The sequence below is a fragment of the Gadus chalcogrammus genome, chromosome 18, assembly GCF_026213295.1.
Source record: "Gadus chalcogrammus isolate NIFS_2021 chromosome 18, NIFS_Gcha_1.0, whole genome shotgun sequence".
Lineage (NCBI taxonomy): Eukaryota > Metazoa > Chordata > Actinopteri > Gadiformes > Gadidae > Gadus > Gadus chalcogrammus.
Genome location: NC_079429.1, coordinates 12,936,111 through 12,950,595, shown reverse-complemented (window position 1 = coordinate 12,950,595; position 14,485 = coordinate 12,936,111). Strand labels below are relative to the sequence as shown.

At 47.1% G+C, this 14,485-nt stretch overlaps 1 protein-coding gene across 3 annotated transcripts in view; it reads left to right on the top strand.

Annotated features, from left to right (window-relative positions):
* Positions 1-14,485, top strand: part of mpp2b (MAGUK p55 scaffold protein 2b) — a 43,213-nt gene that overhangs the window by 19,038 nt on the left and 9,690 nt on the right. For all 3 annotated transcript variants that reach the window (XM_056577071.1, XM_056577072.1, XM_056577070.1), the window contains 4 exons: positions 3,906-4,006; positions 10,583-10,735; positions 11,410-11,565; positions 12,166-12,393. In XM_056577071.1, coding sequence (XP_056433046.1) covers positions 3,906-4,006; positions 10,583-10,735; positions 11,410-11,565; positions 12,166-12,393 — 638 coding nt within the window. The remainder of the gene's footprint in view (positions 1-3,905; positions 4,007-10,582; positions 10,736-11,409; positions 11,566-12,165; positions 12,394-14,485) is intronic.

The window sequence follows — 14,485 nt, the reverse complement described above, 5'->3', positions numbered from 1 at the left end:
GGAAACCACCGTGAAGAGCTCTGAATTGTCTCGGTGAGGCGCAGGTCCTTGACCTTACCTCTCTTAGAGGGCCCTTGACACCTGCGAAAGAACAAATATAGGCTGAAACCTCCACTTTATGTTCTTATCCTGACCAAGGCTCTAGTCGTTTTTCTGTAGTCGAGCGGACGTCACAACAGCACACACAACGAGAATACACAGCGAACCCCGCTGACAAACCATCATTAACAGGTATTCATTCTTTGTACAAATGCAGGCTTTGTTAATATGGCCGCTATCAGCTGCATCCACCCAGGATGCACCACCGTGGCTCTCAAGGATAGGTTGGGGACAGAAGGGATTCTGGGTAATGTAGGAAACAGTAATGTGTTAACCGGAGTCAACACGATTCCCCTTATAAATACATCGCCACTTTCACTTTAAATCAACACAAAACTTTTGGATTTGATTAGATGTCTTTACAGAAAATTACCTTTTAGTATTTGTCTGGGTCTGAATGGTTTGTTTCTAACCACTTTAACTGACTTCAGAGAAGTAAGTTCCCTGAAGTCATTCTATTCTACTCCAACCTGTTTAGGATTAGCTAGCTAAACAAAGGCTGTTTGGATTGCTTTTGGTGTTGTGAAGGCATACTAATTAATTTGACTAATTATAGATCATATTGTTGTTATGCTTGTTGGTTTCAGTCCTGTGCGCGTTCATTTGCTTTCTCCAGTGAATAATTGCAGACGATTTAGGTTCTATAAAAATAATTTGTCTGAATAAAAAGGATCCATTGAACAAATAAAACTGACGTTCACTATAGATACGGAAAAAATCATGTTTGTCCCCAATCCTCAAGGAGCATCAAAACAGTCAGCGGTAAACTGTTATTCAACTCAGCTCAATAACTCTCTTATAAAATATCAGTAAAAATCTGTTGCTCTTTTTCATTGGCTGGCCTTGATTAAATGAGGCTACAAACCCAAACACATCAAGGAGCTTCCAGTTGAAGTGCACCTGATATCATCACACTCATTAGTCACATTACGAGTAAATACCTGCCTTTCTGGAAGCCGTCAGTGTGTTTGGGTTATCTGGTGCACATAATTCGGGAGGTTTCACGTCTGGTTTCTACAGCTCTATCCATCTCTGTGTCTCTCTTTCTCTGTGTCTCTGTCTCTCTGTGTCCCCCGCTCTGTCTCTGTCGCTCTGTGTCCCTCTCGCTCTCTCTTTCTCTCTGTGTCTCTCTTTCTCTGTGTCTCTGTCTCTCTCTGTCTCTCTCTGTCTCTCTGTCTCTGTGTCCCTCTCTCTCTCTCTGTTTCTGTGTCTCTGTGTCTCTGTCGCTCTCTGTCTCTCTGTGTCCCCCTCTCTCTCTCTCCGTCTCTCTGTGTCCCTCTCTCTCTGTGTCCCTCTCTCTCTCTGTCTCTCTGTGTCCCCCTCTCTCTCTCTGTGTCCCCCTCTCTCTCTCTGTCTCTCTGTGTCCCTCTCTCTCTCTGTCTCTCTGTGTCCCCCTCTCTCTCTCTGTGTCCCTCTCTCTCTCTGTCTCTCTCTCTGTCTCTCTGTGTCCCCCTCTCTCTCTCTGTCTCTCTGTGTCCCTCTCTCTGTGTCTCTGTCTCTCTGTCTCTCTCTGTCTCTGTGTCCCTCTCTCTGTGTCTCTGTCTCTCTCTGTCTCTCTGTGTCCCCCTCTCTCTCTCTCTGTCTCTCTATGTCCCTCTCTCTCTCTGTCTCTCTGTCTCTGTGTCCCTCTCTCTCTCACTGTTTCTGTGTCTCTGTGTCTCTGTCTCTCTGTCTCTCTCTGTCTCTCTGTCCCTCTCTCTCTCTCTCTCTGTTTCTGTGTCTCTGTGTCTCTGTCTCTCTCTGTCTCTCTGTGTCCCCCTCTCTCTCTCTCTGTCTCTCTATGTCCCTCTCTCTCTCTGTCTCTCTGTCCCTCTCTCTCACTGTTTCTGTGTCTCTGTGTCTCTGTCTCTCTCTGTCTCTCTGTCCCTCTCTCTCTCTCTCTGTTTCTGTGTCTCTGTGTCTCTGTCTCTCTCTGTCTCTCTGTGTCCCTCTCTCTCTCTGTCTCTCTGTGTCCCCCTCTCTCTCTGTCTCTCTGTGTCCCTCTCTCTCTCTGTCTCTCTGTGTCCCCCTCTCTCTCTCTCTGTCTCTCTGTGTCCCCCTCTCTCTCTCTGTCTCTCTGTGTCCCCTCTCTCTCTCTGTCTCTCTGTGTCCCCTCTCTCTCTCTCTCTCTCTCTGTCTCTCTGTGTCTCTCTTTCTCTGTGTCTCTGTCTCTCTGTCTCTCTCTGTCTCTGTGTCCCTCTCTCTCTCTGTTTCTCTGTGTCTCTGTGTCTCTGTCTCTCTCTGTCTCTCTGTGTCCCCCTCTCTCTCTCTCTGTCTCTATGTCCCTCTCTCTCTCTGTCTCTCTGTGTCCCCCTCTCTCTCTCTGTCTCTCTGTGTCCTCTCTCTCTCTGTGTCTCTCTGTCTCTCTGTGTCTCTGTCTCTCTGTCTCTCTGTGTCCCTCTCTCTCTCTCTCTCTGTTTCTCTCGGTCCCTCCAGACTACCTCTGTCATGGATCTCTAATGGAGCCGAAAACTGATTAGCCGACTCTCTTAATTGGTGCCCTCTAAATGCCCTTACTAAGGCACGGGGAGGGGGAGAGGGCTCCGTCTTGACTGCAAGAATATCTTGTTTGGCGCACCAATCACAGTCCTTCATGTTAATTGCCGGTTGCTGCTGTATTTTTAGCTCATGATCCTGATAATGAATAAACTAAAACAACAAAGGACCCGCTATGTTATTTTCACAGGAGACGTAGTGTATTTTCTGCCAAACAAAGTCTATCTTCCCCTCCTTCAATCTGTTCCTCTGGTAAATGCCTGGTTTGATGTCGTGTTCAGGCACCCACCGTGTTCATAACACAGCCAGAAACCCAGCAGGGCTGACGGGGTGTCTGTTGTTAATGATGTCACTTCCCCCTCTGCCGCTCTCCCTGGCCTATTACGGTTGACAGATGTCAGAGCCTTTTAAGTTTATAGTTATTCTATTCTTTTTCTAAGGCAGGATGTGGGAGTTGTGTGTGGTTGTCTTTCACAGCAACAGGACGTTTAGTCTCCGGGGCATGGAGAGCTGTAGCAGTCCAGAACCCCCCCAGGAATATAATTACTAGATTCCTTCTTGTCACACAAGAGTGATCAAACTTTTACTTACAACAGGTTCTCATTATCCTGCAAAGTTATTGTGACATTTAGAAAAGTTTTGAGATAAATTGGCTGAGGAGGAAAAGGTTGTGTACTGAGAGAGATGTTAATTAGGTTGAATGTCCCAACTGTGCACATTCAATTGTGCGTGCGTGTGTGTGTGTGCGTGTGTGTATGTGTATGTTTGTGTGTGTGTGTCAGCATGCGTACGTACGTGCGTCTGTGTGTGGGAGAGTGATAGGTGTGGTAAGGAAGATAGATTTTCTTCTTAAGAGTTCACAGGAAGTAACAACAAAGCCGAACAGAGCAGAAATTACCTTTCAAGAAGGGTGACGGCACCTTCCACCCTCTCTATATATCAGCCCATCCCTCTTTCTCTTTCACACACACACACACACACACACACACACACACACACACACACACACACACACACACACACACACACACACACACACACACACACACACACACACACACACACACACACACACACACACACAAACAACCCGATGTCATATTTTATACGTCGACTACTTGCACTGTTTCTCATTAAATCCATTTTCATTTCAGTCTGTCTCATGAGCATTGCCAAATACGGAAAAGTAAAATAACCTTCATTTTCTTCTTCTGTGTGTGTGTGTGTGTGTGTGTGTGTGTGTGTGTGTGTGTGTGTGTGTGTGTGTGTGTGTGTGTGTGTGTGTGTGTGTGTGTGTGTGTGTGTGTGTGTGTGTGTGTGTGTGTGTTTAGCCATGCACCAGGGTCTGGACACACTGAGTGACAGCACCAGCTCCACCACGGCCAACGACCTGGACCTCATCTTCCTCAAGGGGATCATGGAGAGCCCCGTGGTATGTAGTGTGTGTGTGTGTGTGTGTGTGTGTGTGTGTGTGTGTGTGTGTGTGTGTGTGTGTGTGTGTGTGTGTGTGTGTGTGTGTGTGTGTGTGTGTGTGTGTGTGTGTGTGTGTGTGTGTGTGTGTGTGCACTTTGGTTTATTGCTTTTGTTTATCGCCCCTGAGTGTGACTTTCTATATGGGACGATGCTTAAAGGTCGAGGCACCCCGGGGTGCCCTACATCTCACTGAGCTCGTCCAAGAACCTTCATGAGAACCGAGTGTCTGTCCAACGCTCCTGGCAGAGTCTATCCGACCTCTATTTGGACCACTGCCAGGAGGGATGTAAACCAACCTTTCACCAAATGTATCAGAAATGAGCTTTTCTTGGACTGCTTGAGCTACCTTCAGTCTGGCCTTCAATATTCAACTTGCATCAGGTTTGCATAAATAACTCTTATATCAAATAAATCCTAACCATTTTCGTTAACACATTCTCGGTTCTCAATAGAGACGCGCTCTTTCCAACAAATTGCTCCGGAAAGGGTACTTAATCGAGGAAATACTTTTTACGAAAATGCTCATGAGTGGATTATTGCTATTGATCCTATTTCCTGAAAGTGTCCTAATCCTCACCGATCGCCACTTAAACGTTCTCACTCTCTTCGCTAAGGAACCAGATGTTTGCTAGTCCTTCATCCGGAAGCCAGTGTAAGAAGAAGTCTTCCCCTCACACTGACCAATCGGAGAGCTCCGGCTCTGATTGTCACGGTCCCATTGAAGTGTTAACAGGGGAAGAAAACATGGAGCTTTAACGCTCCACACTTCCCCTCCTGCGCGTGTCACCGGATTTCTTTTTTTCCCGACGTCAAAGCCTTCGCTCTCTCCTTGTCATCTCCGCGCTCTGCGTGTCATCTGCGTGTCTCCCGCTTCCTGACGAGCACTTCCATCAGAAGCCACCCACGTTACCACGGGGGGGAGTCACGGCTCCCTGACGTTTTAAACCACCGTGCCGCCGGCTGTCCTGGAGCCTCACGCAGGCGTCTCTCCAGATGTGCGCGGGGAGAAGGACACTGTTGTTATCATTCTAAGCACTGCAACGCAGGGAGGCTATTAAAAGGCCTTTTTTGAATCCGAACCCAGCGTCAATCCCCCTAAACATTAGATGTCTTGGGGGGGGGGGGGCCCGCAGACCCCTCTCTCAGGGCAGCCGGCAGGGAGACAGGAGGTGGAGGGGGGTTAGGACGTGTGGTCGGGGCGCTTTTGTTTTTGTTTTCGTACTTTTATGGTGTAAGATCCGCAGGGAGCACGGCATCAAACACCTCCCATGGTCTCACTGAAGAGCAGAGTCTGAGGAGCATACATCTCAACCCCTTTCCTACTTTCTTTGTGTCTGTGTTTCTTTTTTTTTCGACCTTTTTTTCTAAATTTCTGTGTCTGTCTCTCTCTCTCTCTCTCTCTGTCTCTGTCTCTCTGTCACTCTCATTCCATCTCTCTCGCTCTCTCTGTCTCTGTCTCTCTGTCACTCTCATTCCATCTCTCTCTCTCTCTCTCTCTCTCTCTTCCCTCTCTAGCTCTCTCTGCACTTAGTACCTCACCTCATACTGATTACGTGGTTCTGTGATGGTGAGAGTGTGTTGTATGTATGTGTGGGTAAGGGTGTGTGTGTTACTGTGTATGTATGGATAAGGGTGTGTGTGTGTGTATGTGTGTGTGTGTTTGCCTAAGAGTGGTGGGGAAGGTGCCGTTACCGCCCCTGCTTATTGATGAGTAAATCTCATTAAGCGTGAATCTGCTGACGTGATCCGAGGCGGAGAGCAGACCCTGCAAGGCCTGGCACAAAAAAATAAACGCTTGCTCCATATATTATAGAGCAAGCGAAACATACTGACACTGGCATTTATGCAGTGCCACTGCTGTGTTGTTTGCCACAGAGTTGCAGCCCTCTGAGACCTTCCCCATCCCGCGAGGCCACGTTCTAGTCCCTCCCTCTCACTGCAGGGCGGTCTGGCCTCGATCCCCACGGAAGCCCTTTTCAAAATATTGGGGAAATGCAGCTCCATCGGGGAGGGAGTCTGGGTTCATGAGCAACGAGCAGCGCAGCAGTCTGTCGATTTGAAAAAGCACCGCCGGCACCCTGAGGAAAGTGTGGCAAACGAAACTGTAATTATCTGAAATAGACTGAATAACAGTGCTTTTAGAGGAACACAAAGGTCTCCGATTATTGTGTGTATTCGATTTACTTTCTACTGAGTTCGGCAGGGCAGATACGTAAATGTCAGGATTTTCCATTAGGCTAACAGAGTTGGACAGTGTGTCTAATCTATTCAATGACACATAGCTACAGCGTCACTGGTGTTAAAATCGACAGTCACATTGTTGACCGCACGCCGTCTCGGAAGATTCCGAACCATGGTGGTAAACGGCACACTTTTGCGCTGGATCGTCAACTGATTTATTTTACGAGAAGGGCAAATATATTACTCGCTGCCTTATCTTGTATTCATCTGCAGTCTGCAAGATGAAATTGTTTGGAGTGCACCGCCGACGTACAAAATATTGATACGGCCAAGTAGAGAAATAAATGATGGGTCGAGGAAATTAAAAGCTGCCACGCGTCCAATCGACGTCATCCCCAACAGGAGGGCTTTGTAGAGAGGCATCCCCTCGCCTAGAGAGAGGGAGAGAGAGAGAGAGAACTCAGAGTCCTGCCCGTTCCATCTCCCTGGTCTGCAGCTGACCTGTAGGCCTCATTTAAATGGATCTGGGATATGTTTAGTATGATAACGAGTTGGAATGTTCGTTTGGGAGCAAAGAAGCGCATATAGACGCATTCTTCAGTTGGCTGTTTTTAGCCGATTCTACCAAAACGCTATAAACTTGGAACGATAGGGGCATGTGTTATGGTTAAAAACAAATTGCTATTTTAAACCACTTAAAAGGCTAGAAGTAGCCCGACACTTCTTTGGTAGTATAATACGGGGCATAACATATAAAACGAGGAACGAACACAGAGATTGTGACATCCGTCAACAACACGCAAGCTCTGTGTTCGCCTATCTACTTATCGAGTCTTAAAAATAATTTGCCGTTGACGGGTGAACTACTGATGGTATTGTTTGTATAAATTCCCCTTTTTAATAAACAATCTGTACACTTACAAAGTTATCAATGCCTCGTTTTATATGTTAAGACCCTTATTATACTACCAAAGAAGTGTCAGGCTACTTCTAGCCTTTTAAGTGCTTTAAAATAGCGATTTATTTTTTACCATAACACATGCCCCCATCGTTCCAAGTTTATAGCGTTTTGGTAGAATCTGCTAAAAACAGCCAACTAAAGAATGTGTCTATACGCGCTTTTTTGCTCCCAAGCGAACATTCCAACTCGTTATCATATTAAACATATCCCAGATTCATTTTACACCGGATTACTCCTTTAAATGAGCATACAGCTTAGCCCCAAGACCTCAGGTGCATTGTACTTCAACGATAGACATTTTAGCTGTTTTAGAGTGCATTTCTGCTTTAAGTTGGAGCTACAGTTATAGCAATATCATTTTCTAACGGTGAGAGTGGGGTTGGTGACAAAAGTGGACCACCATGAAAATGGTTTATAGAGAAAGATTCCCTGGATGGAATGGCTCGTATTCTGGCTTGGACTCCTCGTGTTCAGCTACGGTTTGAACAGAGTGAAATGCTCACGTCATAAAATAACACAGGTGCAGGTTTAAATCTTAGCCAAACATTGTGTGTGTGTGTGTGTGTGTGTGTGTGTGTGTGTGTGTGTGTGTGTGTGTGTGTGTGTGTGTGTGTGTGTGTGTGTGTGTGTGTGTGTGTGTGTGTGTGTGTGTGTGTGTGTGTGTGTGTGTGTGTGTGATCTAACCCCAGGTTCAGTCCACAGAAAGAACTGCTCCAGCAGACTGCCCTAAAGATTGCTTTCCAATACTAACAGAGAACACAGCTCCCTTCTTCTTCTTCCTCTTCGTCCACGGAGCCTTCACCACATGAATCAAAGCCTATAAAAGCTTGGACCGCGAGGGCTCTTTTGATCTACTAAGCACCACTTGTCGTTGCTTCCTCCCAGTTGACGCCACGGAAGAGAATAAAGATCATTGATAGATGGTCGGTCGAACGTCACAGTTGGCCGTCTGTGCTCCTGACTCAGCAACCCGTGTATCGCGTTTGTGTGTGTGTGAGTGTCTTGGCTCAGACTTGGACAGCTTGTTCCATCAGATGTCAGGGTTTTTGCCAAGGCACGCTTTGTGTTGTCTCCTGAAGGACTCTGTGTGTGTGTGTGTGTGTGTGTGTGTGTGTGTGTGTGTGTGTGTGTGTGTGTGTGTGTGTGTGTGTGTGTGTGTGTGTGTGTGTGTGTGTGTGTGTGTGTGTGTGTGTGTGTGTGTGTGTGTGTGTGTGTGTTCCTGTTTATGATCATACATATATATTATAAATATGTGTGCGTGTGTGTGTTTGTGGTCATGGGAGCATGCATTTTACCATGTTTGCCTGTTTGTGTGTATGCATGCATGCATGCGTACGTGTCTTTGTGAACGTGGGAACCTGTGTGTATGTGTGTGCGTGTGTGTGCATGTGAACAACGCTGTGTTAACAACACAGTGTCCCTGCACTGGGACACTTGCAAACAAACAACATGGCCTTCGGATCACCCATGGGTGCTTGACTCTGTGCAGTCGCCTGACAAATGGAATCCTCCTAAGCGGGAATGTTATTCATTTATTTCTCTATTAGCCTGACTGGGCTCTGGGGGGGCGTGCAACATGATCGTTAACACCACCTTTAATAATCTCTCTGCAAATCGCGATTTGCAGAGAGATTATAGAATGCGAAAGAGAGAGGCTTCCTCGGCCTGAGATGTTTTCAAACCCCCTGTGAAGGGGAGCGTGTTAAATCTAGATTGACCGGAGATTGACAGAATCTCTGGCGCAAAGTGTTGTCAAGTCACACGCTCAGCCCAATCTTCACTAGTCATCAACGTATTGATGCCGCTGATGGCGCCACCACCACCACCTGCATCTCCTCCACCCTCCTCGTTTCCACCGCTATTACCTCCACTGGGGAAGGTCACCTTAAAAGTAAATCCCCATTCAGAGAACAGTGGGAGGCAGAGCCCCGCTGTGACGGATTGGAAGGACATTTCCCCACAAATACGACAGAAAAAACAACAATATTGTTATTCCAGATCCATCAGAGAGAAAGTAATGAAAACACAGGGAAGTAAAGCCCTCTTGCTTCCCCAAATATGGTGTTCGACAGGGACCAAGGTACACACACACACACACACACACACACACACACACACACACACACACACACACACACACACACACCAATGTGATGTTTTATATGACTACCTGCAGACAGACATACAATCGTACACACACACACACACACACACACGGACAGACACACACACACAGTGCTTCTGGCTGTTTTCTGAATCCTCCCACGCAGGCAGTGTGAAGTTTACCTTGAGTTATTGTTGTGGTTATCGGTTTCTTTTTTTTCTCAGTGAAAATGTATGAGTTGTGCGCGTTGCCTTATTTTATGCTACTTGTTCTCGCCTCGCCTGCCTTCTTCGCTGCGCTCCTAAATCACAACAAATGGACCTGCAGAATCAGTGGATGTCTCACCGCAGCCATTGGCAGAAGATTAACTGCGGTGTGGACTCCTAGTGCTGACTTTGACCAATAGGGCTGTAAATGTACCTTTTTAAATCTAAAAAAATCATGTCCAGGGCTTTCATATGAACTACACGTTTGACTTAAAATATGGAGTATCAGACTTTATAAAGAACCTGGCCTCATTTGTGGAAAACTGCTGACATCTGATGTCAAGGTGATGCCAACACGCTTATCTCAGCTAGAGAGACAAATAGAAAATAATAAGGTGACTCCATCCCTGGCTTTACTGTGAACCTTAACACTGTCCACCTCGGTAGAAACAGTGATCCATTTTAATGTGGCCCCTTTGTTTTCAGGCGTGTGTGAGATATTCCACATTTTATTGAACTCGCCCGGCCTTTAGTCTACTCCTGAACTCTGCTTCAACTGTTCATAAATTTTTTATTTAATCTATTTTATATTCATGTTACAGTCCTGTAGTCTCTGCTGTGACACACAAACAGCCTTGATATGTTTGTCCCCTGCTGAAACACAGGAATACAACCATCCAGCCACTCTGAATGTTTGCTCACAATTCTATTTTTCGATGCCCATGAAAGTGACATATATAATGTATATAAAGTTACATATATATTTAATATACATGAAACATAAATGAAAAAGGATGATGTCAAGTAAAAGATGATACACTAGGTCAATAAATATTGATATAATGTCTATGAATAAAAGCATATTAGAAAAACATCAACGCGAAGTTGCTGACATATTAAAATGATGAGCTTGCCCTAAATTTATTAAACAACTATTTATATCACAGGCTAAATCCTTGAACACTTTCACTCGTCGCTATACCGTGTGGCATCAGTCAGCATGTCTGAACCAAGCACCAGTGTGAAGGTGGGGCCTGAGGACCCCTTCCACCCCCTGTGGTCGGTGTGTGTGTCGCCCCCCAGGCCCATGAGCACTTTGAGGAGCCCAAGCTGGAGGCGGTGCGGGACAACAACATGGAGCTGGTGCAGGACATCCTGAAGGACCTCAGCCCGCTGGCCGACAGCAGCACGGCGGCCGACGAGCTGGCGCGCATCCTCCAGGAGCCCCACTTCCAGGTGAGGGGCCTCCCGCCGCACCCGGCGTCCCAGTCTTATCCCCGCGGTGACGGGTTAGCTCTCGTCCCTGCGAGGCTTTAGTGTGGCTGTTCGTGAGGCCGAGAACCGGCGTCATGAATTGGACGAACTACAAAGATGACAAGTGCGGCATGAGGGAGTTTCAAAAAAAGAGAAAACAGACGGCAGGCGGCTGGGAAACGGTTCTTTTAATAAGTGTTGTGTTCTGGCTGACTCCATATAGTGGTGCTAACATAGCGTTTAATGGTCGCGTCTCTGAGATAAAGCGGTGGTACATCTCAACAACAAGAGCTAAAAACAACAAAGGCAGTTTAGCAGAAGGATCTGAGAGGGGGTTCACACACACAGTGAGTCTTAACTTAATACAGTTTTTCGTCTATATTCCTGCCTCGCCCCTATCACATCCATCCAAACATTGTCTGCCAATCAGCTCCTCTTATACTATAATAAACATGTATATCAAATAATGTAACTGTACAATACTTGCAAACCATACTGCTTTTATGAACGAACCAGAACACATCAGTACTGTATTCTTAGCGTTGTCGAATCCTCCCTAACACTATCGTCACACTATTACTTAGCATTGATCAGCCTCTTAACAGAGTCGTCAATGCTTACATTTGATTGGTCGTCACCGCCTTCTCTGGCCGCAGTCTCTGCTGGAGACGCACGACTCGGTGGCGTCCAAGACCTTCGAGACTCCGCCCCCCAGCCCGTGTGCCTTCATGGACGCGGCGTTCAACAACCAGCCCGTCCCCCCCGACGCCGTCCGCATGGTGGGCATACGCAAGGTGGCCGGGGAGCACCTGGTAGGTACCGCTCTGACCCCCAGGACCTGGGACCGAGGGAGGGTCAGAGGTCGAGGGGTCAGGGAGACGATCTCGTTGTGATATTCGGGGGAATGTTAGGGGAAACATAATGATTTGAAGGCCGTCTTAGGTTCAGGGATTAACTGGTGCATTTGGAGGTGCTTTATGGATTATGAATGTGGATGGGATAATAGTAATTGTGGAGATGCTTGACATGCAGTTAAGCTCTTAAGAGGAATTAAAAAAGGACACATTTACAGTGATTATTCAGTCTTATTAATATTTTGCACCACATGTTTTTTTTAAGGTGTACATATTTTTTGCATCTATGTTCATTAGTTGTACAAGGTCGGTTTCATCTGTCTACATCGGTTTTGTGTGTTTATGTGTGTGTGCTTGGTGAGGTACACCGACATCTCCCACTTGGGATCTGAAGTCTGTTTTTATCACATCTTTATCTCATGTGTGCAATGTGCATTGACAATATGCTCACATTTGTAAATTTTTTGCATGCTGTGTGTGTGCGTGCGTGCGTTTGTATGTGCGTGTGTGTGCATCGTGCGTCTGCGTATGACGCTCCCCTCCCCATCGCCGCACCAGGGCGTGACGTTCCGCGTGGAGAACGGCGAGCTGGTGATCGCCCGGATCCTCCACGGCGGGATGATCGACCAGCAGGGCCTGCTGCACGTGGGCGACATCATCAAGGAGGTGAACGCCAAGGAGGTGGGCGACGACCCGCGGGTGCTGCAGGAGATGCTGAAGGACGCCAGCGGCAGCGTGGTGCTGAAGATCCTGCCCAGCTACCAGGAGCCACACACGCCGCGGCAGGTCCGAGAGCGCACACGCGGCGCACGTGCACGCACACACACACACGCACGCACGCACGCACGCCGCAGCAGCAGGTGACAGCACATGCACATTCATCGGGCACGCGCCCACCGCGGCAGGTCTGAGCATGCGCACGCATGTGCACGTGCTCACACGCAGACACACGCACACACAGACACACGAGGCAGGTCAGAGCATACAGATGCACGCACCAGGCAAGTACGCACAGACACACACACACACACACACACACATACATACACACACACACACACACACACACACACATACACATACACACACAGACACACGTACACTGCCCGGATTATGACCAATTATGCACCACGTCCATCAAATATGGCATGAATATCACGCTTATCATGCTTAATGTTTAAAATTATACCGCTTTTTTTTTTATTGTCAATCATTATAATTGGCATCAGCCAGCAGGCTGTTTGAAATATAGCAGGCCAGCGGGCCGTGGCCTGTTAGAAAGTCCTGGCTCTGCCATTACATTATGTCTAACTTTATTAAAACACACACACACACACACACACACACACACACACACACACACACACACACACACACACAATGCTTGAAACATGGGTGACACTGCCAACAAAGATTATTTATAGTGCTTCTTATGCAACGTCTGCTAATGGGTTATTTCAGAATTGCGTGGCCTGTTGTCTGCTCGTTGGGGGGCTTGTTGGGGGGGCTTGTTGGGGGCTTGCATAAACTGCAGTGTGCTTTCGTCAGCGAGAGGCAGAGACATTCTCTGGGGGGGGGGGGGGGGGGGGAGATCCTTACCTTATGATCCGCTGAAGTCCCCCCGGAGCTAAAGACTCACCCCGCCGGTCGACCGGTCTGGACAGAGCTAATCCCGGTAACACGCGCCTCGGGACTGGGGATCAGAGTGAAGGGCAGCAGCTTGTTGACGGTCCATTCCCTGGTTAAAGGTGGGTCAGGTCTATAGTGGGTTCATCAAGTACGGCACACGCACGAGGGAGATGGTTTTTACTGCGGGCTTTACTCGTGGTCACACTGAACGCTTACACACACACGCACATTTAGCCTCAATGTGATTAGACACTTTACAGGAGACTAGATTAGATTAGATTTGATTAGATAAAACTAGATTAACTAGATTACATCATGTTAGATTAGGTCATATTGGACTACCATCAATTCATGGTATCGTTTAAGGTTAGATCAATACATGAGATAGGTACATTACATAATACTTTACTATTTATCTTATATTAGACTAGCCTAGCCTCGATAAAGTTAAATCATGTTAGGTAAAGTCATTTTAGATTGCATAATATTAGATTTGATTACATCACATTATATTGGATACATTATATTACATTAGACTCTTTAATATTAGATTAGACTTCACTTGACTAGATTTCATCATGTTGGATTAGGTCGTATTGGATTTGGTTGGATTGGATTAGATCAATAGATTAGATCAGACACTACAAACCGCGCCCTGATCCTCATTGATCCTGATCAACTCAAAGCAGCGCTTGACAGTTGCAACATTTGCACATCAAAGGCCTCTGAGGCACCGCTTGTGAAACAGCAGCGATGCTGAGACCCCGACCGGATCCTCACAGCGGCGCTCTTTACGGCTGGTCTTAGGCTGTCAACACACGCGATGTAGATAGAGGATGCTTGCATATCAAAACCAACACTTGAAGAGCGAGAGAGCAAAGCCATGTATGTAATCTGTTGAGTTTTAGACTTGCTGAAGGATTTGTCAATATCCATCTCTCTCTCTCTCTCTGTCTCTCTATCTCTGTCTCTCTCTGTCTCTCTCTCTCTCTCCTCTCTCTCTCTCCCTCTCTCCCTCTCTCTCTCTATCTGTCACTGTATTACACTCAGGGGCTCTTCACTCAGAGCGGGCGGTTGGCTGGCAGCACCACCACGGCTGGCTGTTTGGTCACGCTGGTTAACTCAGCCCCTGCCTTGGCGGCGCTACATACAGTACAGAGTTGCAGAGCTACATCACAGGAGAAAATTCCCAGCGGCACATTAAGCATGTCAATAAGGGCAACAGGGGACACACGTTTCTGTAAGGCAC